The sequence below is a fragment of the Oncorhynchus gorbuscha genome, linkage group LG06, assembly GCF_021184085.1.
Source record: "Oncorhynchus gorbuscha isolate QuinsamMale2020 ecotype Even-year linkage group LG06, OgorEven_v1.0, whole genome shotgun sequence".
NCBI classification, from domain to species: Eukaryota; Metazoa; Chordata; class Actinopteri; order Salmoniformes; family Salmonidae; genus Oncorhynchus; species Oncorhynchus gorbuscha.
In genome coordinates this window covers 11,148,712-11,171,256 of record NC_060178.1, presented here as the reverse complement: position 1 = coordinate 11,171,256, position 22,545 = coordinate 11,148,712, and the positions used below count along the sequence as shown (strand labels likewise).

The window sequence follows — 22,545 nt, the reverse complement described above, 5'->3', positions numbered from 1 at the left end:
TCTATTGAGCTGTGTAATACTACTCCCCCCATAGACCCCTTGGACTCCGAGCATCTCTTCTATTGAGCTGTGTAATACTACTACTCCCCCCCATAGACCCCTTGGACTCCGAGCATCTCTTCTATTGAGCTGTGTAATACTACTCCCCCATAGACCCCTTGGACTCCGAGCATCTCTTCTATTGAGCTGTGTAATACTACTCCCCCCCCCTCTTCTATTTGGACTCCGAGCATCTCTTCTATTGAGCTGTGTAATACTACTCCCCCATAGACCCCTTGGACTCCGAGCATCTCTTCTATTGAGCTGTGTAATACTACTCCCCCCATAGACCCCTTGGACTCGAGCATCTCTTCTATTGAGCTGTGTAATACTACTCCCCCATAGACCCCTTGGACTCCGAGCATCTCTTCTATTGAGCTGTGTAATACTACTCCCCCCATAGACCCCTTGGACTCCGAGCATCTCTTCTATTGAGCTGTGTAATACTACTCTATTGAGCCCCCATAGACCCCTTGGACTCCGAGCATCTCTTCTATTGAGCTGTGTAATACTACTCCCCCATAGACCCCTTGGACTCCGAGCATCTCTTCTATTGAGCTGTGTAATACTACTCCCCCCCCATAGACCCCTTGGACTCCGACGCTCCGGCATCACTTTACACATTCAGTGGAAAGTGAAAGGCAAGCCTACCCATTAATTAAAACTATGGACATTCGTTTTCCGCCCGTCCGCCTCATTGTTAATAATGAAGTTGCGTAACTACTCAACCAGACTTGGGTTTAAGACAGATTGGAGCAGAAAGAAGTCCTCTTGGTTCTTCTCCTGGTCTTTACAGCGCCGGTCCAAACCCCATGTACAGTAGAAGCATTGTGTGCCTGATCATAATAGGAAAAACAACTCTTTGCCCCACAAAGGTCTCTGGGCCAACACGGTGCAACACTGCTCATTCGTCAAGAAGCATGGGTGGATACAGAACCAGTAAATCATATGCATTTGTGCACACACACACACACACACACACACACACACACACACACACACACACACACACACACACACACACACACACACACACACACACACACACACACACACAGACACACAGACACACATACACACACACACACACACACACACACACAGACACACACACACACACACACACACACACACACATACACATACACACACACACACATACACATACACACACACACACACACACACACACACACACACACACACACACACACACACACACACACACACACACACACACACACACACACACACACACACACACACACACACACACACACACACACACACACACACACACACACACACACACACACATACACACACACACATACACACACACACACACACACATACACACACACACACACACACACACACACACACACACACACACACACACACACACACACACACACACACACACACACACACACACACACACACACACACACACACACACACACACACACACACACACACACACACACACACACACACACACACACACACACACACACACACACACACACACACACACACACACGGTCTTACCACCAGACAAGAATGTCTTATGAACGTGAGGTCACCTAAATGGCAACTTGTGACTGGAGGAGATGACCTTCATACTGAGTTAAAATAGAGCTGATGGCTGTAGGGTGTATTTACAACTTTACATCTTCTTACACCCCATGTGTGTGTGTGTGTGTGTGTCTGTGTTGTGTCTGTGTCTGTGTCTGTGTCTGTGTCTGTGTCTGTGTCTGTGTCTGTGTCTGTGTCTGTGACTGTGACTGTCTGTGACTGTGTCTGTGACTATCTGTGTGTGTGACTGTGTGTGTGTGTCTGTGTCTGTGTGTGTCTGTGACTGTGTCTGTGACTGTCTGTGTCTGTGTCTGTGTCTGTGTCTGTGTCTGTTTGTGCCCAAATGCGTGCAAGTGAAGAGTATTGGTAAACAGTGAGCTAGTCTCCTTCTAATTCTCCTCAGGTATCATCCTAAAAATGCACGATGAATTTAAATCTGTTTTAGAGCCTGCCGTCATTGCCGTAACCCGAGGGTGACATCCTACCGCCCTTTAGGGTCAATGTGGTCTGAGCACTGACAAACGTGCCTCGGAGATGACCCGCCTCAATCCACAGCCACATGGGATCATTTTTTGATGTTGTTGTCATTACCGCTATGCATTACAGTAATGATGGTGAAGGCGTTGACGACAGCTATAATATAGACCTCACTGGGATTTTCCCTGGGGGACTCCCGGTGTTTGGTTATGTGTCGCCATGCCAACGGTGACATTTCCAGTTAGCGCATATAGAGAAGAGTACAGATCCCATACATCCATATACTGTGTGTGTGCATTCACCGCAGAACCGCAGAACCCTTTTGGAACCTTTTTTTTGTACCTTGAAGCAAAAGGGGTTATTCAAGTGGTTCTCCTAGATTCATGGAACATTGTTGAGCATATACATGTAACCAAGCTGTGTCAACCACACAAGCAGATATACAGTAGTACGCAGACACCCATGGACAGTTCAAGCTATACAAAACAGAAATGCAGGTGAAGTAAGGAATATAGCTAAAGCTGATGCCCTATAGAGAAGCCTTATTTGCCACAGTATTTTATTTCTAAGAGTGTAGGATCATGATGGGTAATTACATGTATTTTATTTATTTAAGGAGGTAAGTCAGTTAAGAACAAATTTATTTATTATTTAACTTTAACTTTATTTCTAAGAGTGTAGGATCATGATGGATAATTATGATGGATAATAGTATTTTATTTATTTAAGGAGGTAAGTCAGTTAAGAACAAATTTATTTATTATTTAACTTATTTACAATGACGGCCTACCCCGGCCAAACCCTAACCCGGACGATGCTGGGCCAATTGTGCACCGCCCCTATAAAACTCCTAATCACGGCTGGTTGTGATACAGCCAGGGTCTATAGTGAGTCCTCTAGCACTGAGATGCAGTGCCTTAGACCACTGTGATACAGCCTGGAATCGAACCAGAGTCTATGCAGTGCCTTAGACGGCTGCACCACTCTGTTCCTACACATAATGCTCTAAACCCCTTGGTATTCTCCTGCATGTGCTTCATCGTTTCTCTGCATGCGTGTCCCTATGTGTATGTACCTACATACAGTGGGGCAAAAAAGTATTTAGTCAGCCACCAATTGTGCAAGTTCTCCTACTTAAAAAGATGAGAGAGGCCAGTAATTTTCATCATAGGTACACTTCAACTATGACAGACAAAATGAGAAAAAAAATCCAGAAAATCACATTGTAGGATTTTTTATGAATTTATTGTCACGACTTCCGCCGAGGTTGGCTCTCCTGCCCGTTCAGGCTGTGCTCGGCGGTCGTCGTCGTCGTCACCGTCCTATTAGCCACTACCGATCCCTTTTCGGTTATCTGTTGGTTTTGTCTGATTGTTTTCACCTGTGTGTTAGTTAATTAGTATCTGTATATAATGTAGGTTGTCCCGCCCTTGTTTTGTGCGGGATTGTTTGTTTTTGACATTTCGTTTCGGCTGTCGGTGTTTTTGTGTTTTATTTCTCCGGTTTGTCTGTTTATTCCTGTTTTGGATATTTGTTTGTATTTTGGGTTGTCCGTGTTTATTGTTGTTCACCGGAGAATAAACCTTTATTCATTATTTGCTCTCTGCGCCTGATTCCACCCACCTTGACTAGTCGTGACATTTATTTACAAATTATGGTGGAAAATAAGGATTTGGTCACCTACAAACAAGCAAGATTTCTGGCTCTCACAGACCTGTACTTCTTCTTTAAGAGGCTCCTCTGTCCTCCACTCGTTACCTGTATTAATTGCACCTGTTTGAACTTGTTATCAGTATAAAAGACACCTGTCCACAACCTCATACAGTCACACTCCAAACTCCACTATGGCCAAGACCAAAGAGCTGTCAAAGGACACCAGAAACATTGTAGACCTGCACCAGGCTGGGAAGACTGAATCTGCAATAGGTAAGCAGCTTGGTTTGAAGAAATCAACTGTGGGAGAAATTATTAGGAAATGGAAGACATACAAGACCACTGATAATCTCCCTCGATCTGGGGCTCCACGCAAGATCTCAACCCGTGGGGTCAAAATGATCACAAGAACAGTGAGCAAAAATCCCAGAACCACACAGGGGGGACCTAGTGACTGACCTGCAGAGAGCTGGGACCAAAGTAACAAACGCCTACCATCAGTAACACACTACGCCGCCAGGGACTCAAATCTTGCAGTGCCAGACGTGTCCCCATGCTTAAGCCAGTACATGTCCAGGCTGAAGTTTGCTAGAGAGCATTTGGATGATCCAGAAGAAGATTGGGAAAATGTCAGATGAAACCAAAATATAACTTTTGGTAAAAACTCAACACATCGTGTTTGGAGGACAAAGAATGCTGAGTTGCATCCAAAGAACACCATACCTACTGTGAAGCATGGGGGTGGAAACCTCATGCTTTGGGGCTGTTTTTCTGCAACGGGACCAGGACGACTGATCTGTGTAAAGGAAAGAATGAATGGGGCCATGTATCGTGAGATTTTGAGTGAAAACCTCCTTCCATCAGCAAGGGCATTGAAGATGAAACGTGGCTGGTTCTTTCAGCATGACAATGATCCCAAACACACCGCCCGGGCAACGAAGGACTGGCTTCGTAAGAAGCATTTCAAGTCCCCATAGAAAATCTTTGGAGGGAGTTGAAAGTCTGTGTTGCCCAGCAACAGCCCCAAAACATCACTGCTCTAGAGGAGATCTGCATGGAGGAATGGTCCAAAATACCAGCAACAGTGTGTGAAAACCTTGTGAAGACTTACAGAAAACGTTTGACCTCTGTCATTGCCAACAAAGGTTATATAACAAACTATTGAGATAAACTTTTGTTATTGACCAAACACTTATTTTCCACCATAATTTGCAAATAAATTAATTAAAAATCCTACAGTGTGATTTTCTCATTTTGTCTGTCATAGTAGAAGTGTACCTATGTTGACAATTACAGGCCTCTCTCATCTTTTTAAGTGGGAGAACTTGCACAATTGGTGGCTGACTAAATACTTTTTTGCCCCACTGTATGTGTATATGTGGGGATTGTATACCTTAATGCCTTAATGTTTATCTTTGCGTGTAACCATGCATATGTACACTGCAAGCACAGCTGACTAGCTATATGGTTTCCCCCCACAACCATTTGTATTATCTAACCCATACACATCTAGGATCCCTCTAAATCTTTTTGTTTGTTTCAGTCTTTCCCTTTACATTCGTTCCCTCTCTCCACCATTCCCCATCTCTACCAAACACACTTCTCTCTCTTGCTCCTCTCTCACTCCGTTTCTGTTTATTTAGGGAGACTGACTCTGGGCGACTGATATGGAAGCCGGAACCGTGACTAAGAGGGGGGGGGGTTGATGGCACAGAGAGAGAACGAGGGAGGGGCAGTGAAGTTGACTGGGTAGCGAGACAGAGCTATAAAAGCCATTGCCGGAGCTGTCTGTGTCAGTAGCAGAGCTATAGAGAACCAAGAAGGAAGAACTGTGTGGACAGATATATTGGATCTCCACTCACACGGGCTCTACTAGGATTCAAATACTGGAGAATTGGAAAACAGAAGCCAAGGCTTGACAGAGCAGCTCTTTGGTACAGACACTGAGTTTCATCATCCGCGACTTTGGAAGATTATATGAGAGTTTGATGTGTTTGTGAGAGAACTCTGCTTCACTATCAGAGAAAGAGCCTCTGACAGAAGAGGAGGCACCAAATAAAGAGAGAGAAGAACTTTGGGACGCGAAAAAACAACCGCTTTTCACACGTGCTTTCACACTCAGTGCTCCACACATGGCTGTTGTCCGTCCGATGCCCATGGAGAACCAGGGCTTCCACCATATGGCTGTTGTCCGTCCGATGCCCATGGAGAACCAGGGCTTCCACCACATGGCTGTTGTCCGGCCGATGCCCTTGGAGACCCAGGGATTCCACCACGTGCTGCCTGCCCACCTGCTCTCCTCGACCATGGAGGAGTTCCCCCAGCAGCTCCCCGTCCCCAAGGGGCCCGCCCGTGGCAAGAGCCGCCCCCGTCGGCCCCGTGAGGCCCGCTTCAAGACCCAGCCCGTCACCTTCGCCGAGATCGCTGAGGTGGAGGAGGAGGGCGCCTCGCCCCTGGAGGAGGAGAGGGCGCGCCGGTCTTTCCTGCAGTCCCTGGAGAACCTTCGCCGGAGCACACAGGCGCTCTACTGCCCAACGACCGGCCGCCGCACAGCCACGCCCCCACAGCAAAGCCTGGACTCCAGTGACTCTGACACTGCCCAGTGAGGGGCGGAGCCTGAGGAGAAATAGAATGTGTACGCCGCCTTCCTGGCACTGACACGCCCCCTTTTCCCTACAATTTTTTGCTGCACACAGGGGCCCAATGAACTGAGCTCGACTGATCTCCAAGCTGCTCCTGTGAATATAGAGGCCATTCTCCTTGAAAATATATGTTTCTACATACAAATATACTGTATATTAGCATATATATTAGCATACACTGAGTATACAAAACATTAAGAACACCTGCTCTTTCCATGACATAGACTGACTAGGTGAATCTAGGTGAAAACTATGATTCCTTATTGATGTCACTTGCTAAATCCACTTCAATCAGTGTAGTTGAAGGGAGGAGACGGGTTAAAGAAGGATTTTTAAGCCTTGAGACAATTGAGATATGGATTGTGTATGTGTGCCATTCAGAGGGTGAACGGGCAAGACAAAACATTGAAGGTCCATTGAATGGGGTATGGTAGTAGGTGCCAGGCGCACCGGTTTGTGTCAAGAACTGAAACACTGCTGAGATTTTCACGCTCAACAATTTCCCGTGTCTGTCAAGAATGGTCCACCACCCAAAGGACATCCTGCCGACTTGACACAACTGGGCCATCCTTTATTTACTAGGCAAGTCAGTAGAGACCATGCCCTGACTAATTGAGGATGTTCTGAGAGCAAGGAAGGGAAGGGTTATTCATGTTTTGTACACTCAGTGTATGTGGCTATGGTATGCATTTGAAGCATTTTTTTTGTAAAGAACTCTACCTAGTAATATATATCACTGGCTGGATTATATTGCTAACGCTTCTCAGAGAAGCTAGGGTTAGCACATTAGCTTTGACACAGTGTTGAATACACCTCTTCAGATAGATTCCTTTTCTACTGCTGAGGACTTCAGGACAGGAGGCCTTGTTTTTTTTTGTACCTATTATATTCTGTTTCAAGCAGATTGAAGTGTAGTCATGACAACAGAAACAACAACAAAATGCTCATTTGAAGATTTGACTGACTAAACTCTGAAAGCATCGACCGACCACTGAAAGTGATTCAATGGTAACAAAAGTTAGGAGATACTTTGAAACGCTTTTGGCACAGCTCTTACTTCTGTGTGAAGCTGCACAGATAGCAAACGCCTCTCATCCTTCACCTTGAAGATAGGAACAAAAAAGCGCTTTCCAGACGTGAAAATATGTATTCTCTTATTTTGTTTATAACACGCCAAAACTATACCTTTTATTTTGTTCGTTGCCTCTTTTGACTTCTTAAAGTCACTCTTGATTTCTAAGATAAATATCATTTATACTTTTGTTTTACATCTATATTTGTTATGTTTTACTTTAATAAATATTTGCAAATATATCCTGTTGTTTTCTCTTTTTGCTCACATGCAAACACGATAGAACTTTAGTTGCTTATTCTTTACGTCAAATTTTGGCTTGAACGTTATCTGAATGATGATATGTTAATCAAATATATTATATCATTATAGGATGAGATATGCAATGAGTTCTGGGACAATATTTCTGTCACTTAGGCCTCCCTTCGAGCATTGGGGAACATCCCTCTTCTTTTTTTAGGGGAGGTGGCACCTACACAGCTGACCCTTGGAGACCTCTAGAAGACTCTCAGCTGCTGATTGACAAGTGACAAATGATAGGCCTAGCAGGTTCATCAGTGGCCATTTCACCAGTACATTACTAAGCACACAATGCTAGACTGTGTTAGGCATGCACCTGCTTGATGGTTGGCGCACATATACAAAAAGTAGGCCTCTGGTTTCAAGTGTAACTACAGAAAGAGAAGCAGCTAGATGACTTTGTTGACGTGTATGGTGCAGGTGCAGCGACGAACAATAATCACAGTAGAGCTAAATCTTGGGATAACACTGTGTGCGTGTGTGTGTGTGCGTGTGTGTGTGTGTGTGTGTGTGTGTGCGTGCGTGCGTGCGTGCGTGCGTGCGTGTGTGTGCGCTTGCGTGCGTGTCCGCGCACTTGATTCATGTGTGTGTGATTATGTGTGCAGACACGTCTATACACATGCATGTTATTTTCCAACCCATACCAAAGCTGTGTGAATTGGTTGTGAACCCTGCTAGTGTCACGACGTCAACAGATCCAGAAGTCCGAACACAAACCACTTCCTGTTCTCCAGCCATCTCTGAGTGATGACAACTGCATGCACATAAAATGGCCAATGTCATTCACTCAACAACAACAAAAAACACACACACTAGACCCTGTGTTTACCATGCACTTCACTAGTTGACAAATCTCAAATCGTTTTTTTCTTATTTTACCAGCTGATTCAAGTCTACAAACATTTGTGTCATGGATCAGAGGACAGGACTGGAGGAAGGGAGCAGGGGAGAGAGGAGAGAGAAGGAAAGAGAGATGTATTTCTCATTTCTCGTGTCGTGGTGATTGGCCACTCTAGTTCATCTCTCCATTTCTCGCCCTCCGTCTCCCACAACCTATTTTTTATACTGTTGCCGTGGAGATGGGAGAGATAGAGTGATGAAAATGTGATGTACGAAAAAACGTCAGCAAAATGAACTGCATCTTTCATTTTCATTCCCCCACACTTGGCTGTTGGCAACACCTCCCTCCCAGTCGGATACACAACACAGCTTCAATGACCCTGATGCTAACTCTCTCTGACATTTTGGCCAGGAGGAACCGTTCCGGCACAACAACATGTTCAGTTCCCTCTTTGTTAATGTTTCACAGATGGTGGCCCTCACTGTGCTGATGGATTTTGGCCGCTCGGATATTGATATACACGAGTATAATTAACATTTTCTCTCACCCCAGGTCGTCTCCATGAACAGTTAAGTCTCCTGTTTATTTGATGTGTTTGTGTTCTGACTCATAAAAAAAAAAAAAAACATTTTTGTTCCGTGCAGCATTGTGGAATCATCGGTTGTTCTGATATTTACTTATGTAACAGTCTGTTCTCTTACATAAAGAGGTCAGTTTCAGATCGAGATCAGATGGAGTCTCAGGGAGAGAGGCTGGCGGGGATAGGAGTCGTGCCAAGAAGGCAGTAAACGACAAAGGCTCTCGCAGAACTCCTGCTTGAGTCATGCTTATTTTGGATGTGTCCGAAGGTGAGTCTCATTGAGATAGGAATCTCTAGCCCCGTTTATACCTTGTGCTAGCATGTGTCCTTTGTCCTGATGGTGCCCACATCCTGATTGTGCCCATGTTTGTAGGTGTGTAGACGATCGAAATACACATTGTGAACAGATTGTGAGCTGATGATCCTGTTCAGATTTTAAATTCTTGAATTGATTTTTTCTTTCTCTGAATTGACTGAATTAAAATGGAATGAACCTGCACAATGTTGTTAGAAAAACAGTTGGTTGCGTAAATACTGTAGTAATTCATATTTTTGCCTAAATACTAAAATATCAATGACCCGTCATTCCGGGGAGATGGGGAGCCCCACATGTTTAGCTGTTGTCTGTTTTGCATGTTATTTGGGCATTAGCACGTATCACATACTGTATTGTTTGCAAACAATGTAAAAAATAATAATAATTGAGTTGATAAAGCCGCATACACACATGGTCTCTTTTTTGCTTTCTTAAGTAAGGCCACTCCAAAATGCAGGTGTTTCAGCCTAGCTCAGTGCTTTCTGTGGTGGTGGGGCAGCCAGGGGAAAATATGGAGCATAGGGGTTGGTAATGTTCTCTAATCTACGAGGAGAGCTCGAAAGTTCAAGTCCCTTGGGTGCTGCCATAGAGTTGCATTAGAAGTGCCCATCCAAGAAGGCTCAATGTCATTGGCCACATATAAAATGACGTCAAATCACGTTATATCTACAGTAGCTTTGATTGGACTCAAAATCGTAGCTAGCAAGCTAGACAAACAGTCATCGTTATGAATCAAGTCAACCATGTAGATAAATGTAGATAAATCGTATCGGCCATTGGACATAAACATTACACAACAAGATGAAATCGCAAATTCAACAATGAGTGGTTTGGAAGGAATCAGTGGCTACCTGCAAACGTTGCATAGCAATCACTAGCCTGCTATTCATTGTGGTCCAAGTCTGGGTTTAAGGGTCTCTTTTCTAAGAGGGAACGTAGGCCTCTTTCCAGAGCTCCGACCTGAAGATCACTGACGTCCTGATTCAACTTGTTTTTTTTTCAGAGTTCTCAGTAGTCTTGAAAGAACCATAAATCCATAGAATGCCAGACTTTGATGACAAATTAGATGACAAAATTTTCTCACAAGGACCACCGCTCCACCTTCCTGTGGTGAGCACATCACAACAAGGTGAGTCCAAACATGTATTGTATGCTGCTGGATAAAATGTAATATGCCAGGGAGATATGTATACTGTAGCTAAGAAAGTAATACTAAGTGTATGTTGTGTAATAAACTATTAGTAACCCATGTGCCTCCTCAAAGTCGGTCCCTTTCCCCCTCATAACTTAGACTACTGTTCTGACCTGGTGGTGCACATGTAGCCTATAGCCTGTTTTAGAGAAATGTAATCATCTAATATTGTAAAAGCTTTCATTGTCTGCTTATATGCCCCCCTTTATTTATACTACGGTTCTGACTTGGTGTACAGGGAGAATACGGTAAGAACAGCCCATGTTCTGAATTCTGTTGCTGTAAATTTCAAATGGGCTAAACAAATAGTTATATTAACTACATCCGTCTTAGCTCCCTCATTAATGTCTTCATTGAAATTACAGATTGCCTCTTATCTGTCTGTCGTCCCATTATGCCATAGTTTGTACATCTCAATTGTAATTAGAAACCACATTTGTTTAAGCAAGTCAACCATATCAGCTATGTTTTTTTTAAAGGTAGTAAATTAGGCTGAATTAATTGTTTCTCTGCCAGACAAGGCTCTGCTGATAGCCAGGTGTTGCCGTGGTAAGGATTCATGCCATGGTGCTGTCGTGACAGCTTTATGTAGGCCCTAACAATTTGTGGGCATCGATTGTCACCAATATAGTGCAATTAATGTATTGTTTAGTGTTGTGTAGTGGCTTTGCTAGCATGCATAATTTAAAAAAAAAACGATGCATGGTGGCCATATTTCTAATATTTATCGAAGAAAGAATGAAGACATCTACATTTCCTAATGTTTTGCTGGAAGTTAACCTTGCATTTTACTGGCTACACCGAGAAAAGTACTACACCTCAGTCCGAGCTGTCAGCATGCCGGTTTGTAAATCCTGTTCGGGACAAAACGAGTATCTGAGGGACATTTCAGGATACGATTATAATCCAATTACTTTTTTGTAATTATCTGAGATCGGAAGAAAAATAACATTTTCAGGAGCCATCAAGTATCTTTCTCATGTCAATCAGTCATGTGCAAGGTTCTACGTGGTCTAAATAACTCAACTGGCTAGTTTGCCTGTCTGTAAAGAGAGAAGTACTTAGATACTGCTGCTCTGATTGGATAGAGAGAAACAGTATTTCTGTCCACTCGCTTCATAATTTCACCCGATAACATTTCCTTGCATGTTTTAGGTCTGATTAGATAAATCACATGGCGAGGATGTTTGCTGTCAACGTGCATAGTATCTAACAAGTGGGGCAAGGGTGAAAGAAAAAATAAAACGGATGGGCATTCGGGCTGAGTGACAGTAACGAGGCTCGTGGCTGCCCGCTGCAAATTGAGGACGCACGGGCACAGAGATGGCACGCGCACAACCCTCCGCGCGCTAGTCCAAATATGCAGATTTTTTTCAATGAGAAAGTGCAGGGAGGTATTTTTCCAACATCTATATTAAAACACTTCTGTTTTTTTTTTCGATCATGAGCAGCCTGAAGCCTAATCATCCGATCCTACTATCAACTGTCAATTGACGTAAATTATTACGAATTCCAGTAGCGCAAAATGAGTCTGATGCTGAAAAAATGACAATACCAAGCATTTCAGATCTGTGTTTATAACATGCAGCAAGATATTTCATGTGTTTTATCTTTTTTTCTGCATGAAACAACGTTTAAATGACCTCTGAATTCATTCAAAGTAATCTGAAACACAACCAAAATAACATTTACATTTACATTTAAGTAATTTAGCAGACGCTCTTATCCAGAGCGACTTACAAATTGGTGCATTCACCTTATGACATCCAGTGGAACAGTCACTTTACAATTTTTATTTATTTATTTTTATTTTTTTATTTCACCTTTATTTAACCAGGTAGGCTAGTTGAGAACAAGTTCTCATTTGCAACTGCGACCTGGCCAAGATAAAAGCATAGCAGTGTGAACAGACAACACAGAGTTACACAATAGTGCATCTAAATCTTAAAAGGGGGGGGGTGAGAGGGATTACTTATCCTATCCTAGGTATTCCTTAAAGAGGTGGGGTTTCAGGTGTCTCCGGAAGGTGGTGATTGACTCCGCTGTCCTGGCGTCGTGAGGGAGTTTGTTCCACCATTGGGGGGCCAGAGCAGCGAACAGTTTTGACTGGGCTGAGCGGGAGCTGTACTTCCTCAGTGGTAGGGAGGCGAGCAGGCCAGAGGTGGATGAACGCAGTGCCCTTGTTTGGGTGTAGGGCCTGATCAGAGCCTGGAGGTACTGAGGTGCCGTTCCCCTCACAGCTCCGTAGGCAAGCACCATGGTCTTGTAGCGGATGCGAGCTTCAACTGGAAGCCAGTGGAGAGAACGGAGGAGCGGGGTGACGTGAGAGAACATGGGAAGGTTGAACACCAGACGGTGTTAAGGTGTTACATATATCCCAAAAGTTTTATAAAGTCACAAGCTTGATCTTCAAATGGCAGGTAAATAAAGGGCTTTAATTTCTAAACAGTAAAACAGATATCTATGAAAATACACTAAAATAAAAGGTGCTGTTGCCTCATTTGTTTATTTAAGTCAGTTAAGAACAAATTCTTATTTACAATGACAGCATACCCCAGCCAACATCTTACTGGACTCCCAATAACAGCCAGGTGTGATGGAGCCTGGATTTGAACCAGGTACTGAGATGTTGTGTCTTAGACCGCTGCACCACTTGGTAACCCAAAGGAAAGCTGAGATCTCAGTTGTCTATACAGAACAGGGTACCATTTAAGACATATTCTACAACTAGCACTGATGCCAATCAGATGTTTTGATAAGCCAACAGCATGAGCCTCATGTAGACTTAGTCATTACATTGATGGATATTTTCCACCTCATTATTTGATTTGGGGTCGTTCAATTTTATTTTATTTTATCTTTTATGTTTTTTTTCCCCATGACAATTATAAAGATAACATTTTTTACAATTTAAATCATATAAAATGTACATACATTATATATAAATTAACAAATTAAAATACTAAATAGCAGCAGGTACAATTATCAGCAGCAAATGCAGTTAATGTACAGTTAGCATTATACTGTACAGTTAGCATCATAATGTACAATTAGCATTATAATGTACAGTTAGCATCATAATGTACCGTTAGCATCATAATGTACAGTTAGCATTATAATGTACAGTTAGCATTATACTGTACAGTTAGCATCATAATGTACAGTTAGCATCATAATGTACAGTTAGCATTATAATGTACAGTTAGCATTATAATGTACAGTTAGCATCATAATGTACAGTTAGCATTATAATGTACAGTTAGCATTATACTGTACAGTTGGCATCATAATATACAGTTAGCATTATACTGTACAGTTAGCATCATAATGTACAGTTAGCATTATACTGTACAGTTAGCATCATAATGTACAGTTAGCATTATAATGTACAGTTAGCATCATAATTTGGTGACAAATAGCAGCAGATATAATGTCATAATACATTTTAGTCATTTAGCAGACACTCTTATCCAGAGCAAATATGGTTAAGTGCCTTGCTCAAGGGCACATCGACAGATTTTTCACCTGGTCTGCTCATCGGCTTAAACCAGAGACCTTTCGGTTGGTTACTGGCCCAACACCCTTAACCGCTAGGCTACCTACCACCAAGGATTCCCAAACACCTTTTAAAAATGTTTTCCAATAAAGGACGGTAAAGGAGACCATATTTTCAGGATTGTGGGACCACAATACTGTTCATTGTCAATTTCTCTAATGGAACAAAATCTGCAACTTGTTTTTACCACAATTGAAAAGTGGGATGGTTTTAATTTTTCCAACAAACAAGAAGGCATTTCTTTGCAAAGTATGAAATAGTTATCTGCAACCAAAGATTGTACCAATTCTATATTATATTAGCATATTGCATTGCCAACATAGGTGTAAAAAGGTTCCTTTTTCGGTCCAACATTTTGGCCAAATTTGGTGAGGTGTCTGGGAACATACGATTTAATTTAACAGGAGTCAAATAAAACTTGAACATGAATTTGTAGTTAGTTTCCTGAAACAAATTAAACTAGTAAGTGCATAGTGCATCGTATTACAGATCTCAAGCCATACCTCCTCATCAAATTCCATGCCTAAATCATTTTCCCACATCCTTTGAAGAGGGATAAAGGCAGATTCACATTGTCTTGATAATGTACACTACATTTTAGCAATTATTCCTCTGATATTTATAGATGTGGTTATTCATTCTACAACTTCTGACAACATACAATACTATCAACAATATGTGGAATGGATTGACAACATGCAATAATAATATCATCTGTTTATGTTCCTGATCTGCAATAACAGGACCTCTAGTCACATTAGAACGTATGGACTCCGCCATTGAGAAGAGAAGAGGAGACAGAGGACAGCCTTGCCGGGTTCCTCTACTCTGGGGAAATTCTTGGGAACTTAAACCTTTGGTTGGAGACCATAACTCTGGGACTGGTAATAAATCACTTTGACCCATTTGTTGAAATTAGCATCCATATTACATTTTTGCAAAACAGAGAATAGGAAATTCCATTCCACTCTGTCGAACGCCTTCTCAGCATCAGCATCAACAGTATAGAAGCAGTCTTGTGCTCCTTTACATGGTTGATAACATCAAACGGTCATCTGACATTATCCGACGAGTACCTGTTTTTTAGAAATCCCGTTTGATCGGGTTTAATCAGTGGTGTAAAGTACTGAAGTCGTTTTTTGGGTTGTCTGTTCGATTTACTATTTATATTTTTGACAACTTTTACTTTACTGCATTCCTAAAAAAAAAAAAATATTGCACTTTTTACTCCAAACATTATCCCTGCCAACCAAAAGTACTTTGGAATGCTTAGCAGGACAGGAAAATGATCAAATTCTCGCACTTATCAAGAGAACTCTGGCCTGGCAGACTCCCTAAACACAAATGCATCTTTTGTAAATAATCTCTGAGTGTTGGAGTCTACCCCTGGCTATCCTTACGTTTTAAAAACAAGAACATGTTGCTGTCTTGTAAATGTTTATACTTTCACTTTTAATACTTAAGTATATTTCAGCAATTACATTATGGTTTACTATTGGATATTGATAGTATAATTTAAAACAACTGATTTTCCCATTCAAGTCAACACTCTCTGATGTGTGGACCAACCATCTTTATGCTACCATTTGAAATGTGAAATGTCCATTTTATTCCCCTTTCAATACATTTACCAGCCAGAACATGACATCCACCCTGTATTCAAGAGCACGCTGTGTCTCATCCAATGGAGGGCTCAACAGTAACACCTCAGATTATGTAAAATAGGGCCAAAGCTACAACATGTGGAAAAATGGAAAAAAACATCTGATTCCACACGTTTTTAGACAATATAATAAAGGTTAAAAACGACATACTTGTTATGAAAACTGTTTTTTTTTTCAAGAAATTATCAAATAGTTTGGCAACCCTTTTTGTAAACGTTTTCAAATTGAAGTGATGAAGACATGGATGTCTCATGTTAGGGTCGGGTATGCAAAATGAGTCAATTTTGAGCACCTCTGCCTCCTAAATGTTTTGACATTCAGGTCCAAAAAGTTACTTTCTGACCACTTCTAACATGGGCAAAATTGTATGGAAAGTTTTGTTCAATAACACCCTTTGGAGCAATCGTCTTTTACTGTTAAAAATACAATTTTGTAAAGTATCACACTTGGTGTTCCTTCTACGCCCCCTGCTGGCGGCAACAGGCATAAACAATTCCCAATGGAAATCGTTCGAGGACTCCCAAACATGTTCTATACCTAAAATCTGATACCATATATTTTTATCGGCGTCACACAAACCTAAACTGACATTGGAACATCAGTTTGTATTCAAATATTTGAAAATAAGAAATTGCATATTTCCCGATAACGTTAAGAAAACTTTACTTTTAAGAATATTATTTAAAAACACACATCAATTACGTTCTCAGTATCAACAAAACTTTCTCTGTCCTCAATCTTGTTAGGTGTTTTCAGGTGTGTTGGCCACGCCCACTAATTGACCATACCTGAGTGTTTGTTTCCTCTGAAATGGGGTCTGTTTGAATAGACTAAAATAAATAGCTTTATATGCGTAAAAAACATGAAACTCCAACTCCATCCTGGTGGCACAGTGGACTAATTCCATGGATAGAAAACAAAATATTATATACTATACATAGACAAATATGTGGACAGACCTTCAAATTAGTGTTTCAGCCACACTCGTTGCTGACAGGTGTATAAAATCAAGCACACAGCCATGCAATCGGCGACAGGTAGCCTAGTGGATAAGAGCGTTGAGCCAGTAACCGAAAGGTGCAACGCTGGAGAGATTAGAGTTGCAGACTCATGTCTGTCAGAGCAGAGAGAGGACGAGAGATAATTGAAAGCGAATCTCATTCTAGTTCTGTGTGAGAGCAGGCGCGCCGGGCCGACTCAACTTTTAGAATATCAGTTCGGGGGAACAATTAACGAAGAGGCCACTATAATGAACTTTAATCGCTTTAATTATAATATTTACGTTGCAAAAAAGTGCCAATTATTTTCCATGCCACGAGAAGTACCGGATCCGGCCAAATAGGTTCCGGAACTAAATATTCTAATACGGAGATGTGTACAGGATCCGGCTCAAATGAAACACTGGTGATGGTAGAGGAAACTGTTGGCCATGTTTATTATATTGTGAACTGTGTGATTTAGGTAGGGAGGGTTTGTTTGATGGGTCAGACAGGTTGGATGGGGTAGGGGGGTGAGGTTTGTATGGATTTATACAGGTTTTGGTAACATAATATAGTTGTGTAGGTAGACCGTGACCGGACTCACACTCCAGTACAGTAAGCGGCGGTGTGTGCAACTTTCCAGTTTGTTGCGATCCGCCAAACAAATGCAAATAAGAAAACGTAATTTCCTGTTTCTCAAACCCGTAGTTATAGTGACACTTGAATAGCAAATAATTATACATTCTCCCACTAATCCCTTTGCTCCCCAAAATGTCTCAACTTCAGCAGCTCAATGTGTTTCTCAACGACAAATTAACAGCAGTTCCTTTGGAGATATCTGTAGTAGTTAAAAAAACGATCGCAGAGTATCAGGAAGAAATATCCCGTTTGGAACGTGCGAATGCACGTCTACGAAGACTGCTGGATTTGGTTTTCAAACCAGAGATAAAGTTGCATAGATTAGCAGGTTTGTGACTACGTCTCTCTATTTGACATTCATTTTACATTGTAGCCTAATTTGTGTCATTTGATTTAAGAGGCTTTGCGTAATACATCACTTAGTCACATAGTTATCTAGCTACTGACTAAAATTAATCTAAGATCCTTGGCACGTCCAACTGACATTGCCCTATTGAATTGACGTTTAAAATGGTTAAAGGCTCAGTGCAATCAAAAACGTGATTCAACTGTATATTCAGGGGTGAAAGTAAATTTGATTTATTCCAGGTATGGGACTCCTGTTTGTTTTTCATCAAACAGGAGGGGCGGCAGCGTAGCCTAGTGGTTAGAGCGTTGGACTAGTAACCGGAAGGTTGCGAGTTCAAACCCCCGAGCTGACAAGGTTCCTGTCGTTCTGCCCCTGAACAGGCAGTTAACCCACTGTTCCCAGGCCGTCATTGAAAATAAGAACTTGTTCTTAACTGGCTTGCCTGGTTAAATAAAGGTTAAATAAAAAATAATAGTCAACAGAACATATAAAGGTTAATAGATCTATTCATAGATCTATGCTAACAAATTGTGTTTAATTTGTTACACATCTGCTTAGTAGGCTATATAATCTGTTCAATGTCAACATTAACTAATGTTTTCAATCTGATTACACTCATACAATCACCAAGGTCTCTATAAAAAAAAATATTTTTGTCATTATAGGGTATTGTGTCTTCATTGATGAGGATTAAAAAAATGTGTTTAATCCATTTTAGAACAATGCTGTAATTTAACAAAATGTGGGGAAAAGGGAAGAATACTGAATACTTCACGAATAAGTAGTTGAAAAGTAGCAAAAATGCTAAATTGTCTGTGATGAGATTTGAACGGACAATCTTTGAGTTGCTAGACGTTCGCATTGTATGCCCACAGATCCACCCCGACCAAACACTTTTTGTTTGTTTTTGTCTTAAGTGGCCATCTGTAACCATATAAACATGCTGTTTCTCTAATTTACATACAGAATCATATGAAATGTTTTGAGACCAGGTTGGTCAATTTGGTTAGTATTGTGAAGTAACTACAATGTTGGGGATCCATCTTATCACAGCCATTTCTCTGTTTTTATCACAGCCATTAAACTCATTTAACATTTGTTTTAAAGTCACTTATGACATCCAGTGAACAACCACTTTACAATAGTCATCTAAATATTTTGGTGACTTTAATCCTAGGTATTCCTTAAAGAGGTGGGGTTTCAGGTGTCTCCGGAAGGTGGTGATTGACTCCGCTTCCTTCGTGAGGGAGTTTGTTCCACCATTGGGGAGCCAGAGCGGCAACTGAGTTCAGTGGAAGGAGGCCGCCTGCCCTTATTTATCTTTGTATCTTTTAGGCAAGCACCAGTGAAGAAGACATGGATGTGAGAGAACTTGGGAAGGTTGAACACATGGTGGATGGTGGGGTTTAATGCAAAATGATGGTCAGGACTTTGAGGCACCGGATGTTTGATCTCCTGAGAATGTTTTGCCACTTCTTCTCTGGGAGGAGGACACAATGGACAAACATGTATGGAAAGTTTTTGTTGTTTAAATCAAAAGGTACACTGTCAAAAAGCGATTGAATTCATATGAATTTACCCAGTCATTAGTTTCAGACTGTATATGAAGAATGTGTTTACCGTGATGGCGAGATCCGGGCAGTCCTTCCCCGGGAGGAAGAGCAGCTCCGTCTTGCCGAAGAATGTCACCTGTATCTTTGTTTAAAAGTCTGATTTATTTGGTAAGGTGTGTGCAGTTGATAATACCTGGGCTATTTACTGGGATGCATCATGTGTGTTCAGTCCAATGAATAAAAAATTCACAAGCAAAAGCCAACTGTTGGATTGCCACCGTACTCAGTTAGCGTCAGTACTCAGCCTTTGTTAGCCTTAGCCTATAGCTGGTTTTCAAATAAATGTTTTCTGTAACTTCACTTACATCTGACACAACAAGACAGGAAATAGAGGTAGAGCCCTATTTCTTGTCTCTTTTCAGCGTTTTAAGTTTTCATCAAATTTCATCCTTTCTCCTTTCCTCCAGACCTCCAGCGGCTCACTGTCTCTGAAGAGAAGGTTAACTCGGGGCAGCAGGGGTGGAGCTCCTATCTGGGGCCAGTGGAGTCTGATACCGAAGAGTCTACTTTGAACTCTTTCAACATCATAACGGTAGAGAACCAAAAAGAATCTGACGGCAACAGAGAATCAGAATCAACCAGTGACTATCAGCCCCCCTCGGAAGTAAATCCGGAAAGTGACAATGATGAAAGTAATGGCGGAAAAGTGCATGGAGTGGAGAAGAGAATACCTCTGTCGGGGTCGAAGAGACGACGAGGACGGCCAAGAAAAGAAACCAGTGAGTTGACGGAGCCGAAGTGTGATGTGTGCGTACGATACTTTGCGACAGCAAGTGGTCTGGAAAGGCACCGGCAGTTACGGCACAGTGAAGACAGACCATACATGTGCGATACGTGTGGCCAGTGTTTCGCCTTAAACCGATACCTGACCCGACACATGAAGGTTCACACAGTGGAGAGACCACATCGCTGCACGGTATGTGGCAAACGTTTCTTTCACAAGGAAAGCCTGAAAAATCACATGGTTAATCTGCACACAGGGCTGATTTTTAAATGTGATTTGTGTGGGAAATGCTTGTCGACAAAAGGTCGTCTGAAACTGCATAGGCAAAATCACACTGGGGAAAAATCGCATCCGTGCAAAGAATGTGACAAGGCTTTCTACTGCGAGTCAGACTTGATAAAGCATACGAGGACTCACACTGGGGAGAAACCGTTTCAGTGCAAAGAATGTGGCAAGTGCTTCGGCGAGAAGGGAAGCCTGACAAAGCATATGATGACTCACACACAGGAGAAACCACACTGCTGCAACGAATGTGGCAGATGCTTCAACCTCAAGGGAAACCTGACAGTGCATATGAGGACTCATACGGGGGAAGGAGTTCAATGTCATTTGTGTGGAACTTACTTGAAGTTAGCAGCAAGTCTGAAGAGACATCTGCGAACTCACAGAATAAATATTGCCAATGACTGAGAACACATAACAATGCACGTTGTGTAAAATGTGTTGTTGGAAGGTAGAGACTATATCAAGAGGACACCCCTCAGGTCACGGCTCTTCCTACAGTCTGAAATCTGGGAATCTGTTCAATGGCCATTTTTACGGAACACTATCACGTTATCAAATTCCAATAAACTATTTATTATGCCCTTTTTACAAACATTACACTCTCAAGTCCAAGTTAGACATTTTCAGAACTGAAGAAGTCTGTGAAGATAAATCACATCCCACATCTGTTGTGTAGATTTAGTTATATGCCTTCACCCCCAAATTAATGGAAAAGATAAGAAACCAAATCGAATCAGGAAATTAGATGGTTTTCAGCAGGTAGCCTAGTGGTTAGAGCGTTGGACTAGTAACCGGAAGGTTGCAAGTTCAAACCCCGAGCTGACAAGGTACAAATCTGTCGTTCTGTCCCTGAACAGGCAGTTAACCCACAGTTCCTAGACCATCATTGAAAATAAGAATTTGTTCTAAACTGACTTGCCTAGTTAAATTAAAAATAAATGTAAAAAAATCTCTGAGCTGACAAGGTAAAAATCTGTCATTCTGCCCCTGAACAAGGCAGTTAACCCACTGTTCCCTGGTTGGCTGTCATTGTAAGTAAGAATTTGTTCTTAAAACTGACTTGCCTAGTTAAATAAAGGTTACATGTAAAAATGTCCATTCATTTGGGATTCAAATCTAATTTCATTTGTCACATGCTTCGTAAACAACAGTGAAATTCTTACTTACAGGACCTTCCGAACAATATAGAGAAATAATAATACACAATACACAAACGATAACATGGGTTACCAGTACACAGTTGACTCGGTACTGGGATGTTGTCATTCTTCTTTTCAAGTCTGAAAACGTACGACAAACTTTACTTTTCAGTGAAATCTCTTTAATTTCTAAGAAATGTAATTTAGGATTTTTTTCTGATACATGACAACTACTGTCATATGTCTGTTAACAAAGCTCTAATGGTGTGTGCTGTGGTAAAACTTTATATCAGGTTTGAAACACGTTGTAGTTTGTTGTACATGGTTTTTGGCAATAAAATGGACAGAGCCCAGACAAAGGACATTTTTTCTAAATATATTGTTTGTACCAGAGAGCGAGCTTTTTTTTTATTTTTATATTTAACCTTTATTTACCTAGGCAAGTCGGTTAAGAACACATTCTTATTTACAATGACGGCCTACCCTGGCCAAACCCTAACCCGGACAACACTGTGCCAATTGTGCGCCGCCGATCTAGGCCAACATAATCAATAATTATTGTTTATTTAAGTTTTTTTATTTTTCAACAGAAAACATTTTCAAGGTCTCTATTTTAACAAACTAAACACTGTTGTGAATCTTGAGCTGCTATTGTTGATTAAAGTTGTTCTTTATCATTTCAAAATAAATGTGTACAATTAACTGGTTGAAGAGATGTCTAACCAATTTGCACCAACTTCATAAAAACTGATCCACTGGAACACGCCCACGACTTCTAATGCCTCAACTGCACAGGACAGACAACAAGGTACGAGTGTAACAGTGGGCATTTTTTAAGTATTGCGTGATAATGGACTTCTTAAGTTGCCTGCTGAGATTGTTGTGGTACGTGTACAACTAAGA

The 22,545-nt window shown here is 41.6% G+C and overlaps 2 protein-coding genes across 3 annotated transcripts; both read left to right on the top strand.

Moving 5' to 3' along the window:
- The first annotated feature begins 5,550 nt into the window (after positions 1–5,550).
- LOC124037004 (uncharacterized protein C11orf96 homolog) lies at positions 5,551–6,660 on the top strand. Its single transcript, XM_046351623.1, has one exon. It carries the CDS (start codon positions 5,883–5,885, stop codon positions 6,354–6,356), a length of 474 nt encoding a protein of 157 aa, XP_046207579.1. The 5' UTR covers positions 5,551–5,882; the 3' UTR covers positions 6,357–6,660.
- Positions 6,661–9,071: 2,411 nt separating this feature from the next.
- LOC124037524 (zinc finger protein 37-like) lies at positions 9,072–21,380 on the top strand. Of its 2 annotated transcripts, none has more exons than XM_046352318.1 (5): positions 9,072–9,173; positions 9,313–9,453; positions 10,505–10,630; positions 14,993–15,133; positions 19,902–21,380. In XM_046352318.1, the coding sequence occupies exons 3-5, from the start codon at positions 10,543–10,545 to the stop codon at positions 20,906–20,908; spliced, it is 1,236 nt and encodes a 411-aa protein (XP_046208274.1). In that variant the 5' UTR covers positions 9,072–9,173; positions 9,313–9,453; positions 10,505–10,542; the 3' UTR covers positions 20,909–21,380. The 2 variants fall into 2 exon arrangements, with proteins under 2 accessions (XP_046208274.1, XP_046208275.1); XM_046352319.1 differs by having other exon boundaries at positions 14,993–17,860.
- Positions 21,381–22,545: the final 1,165 nt, after the last annotated feature.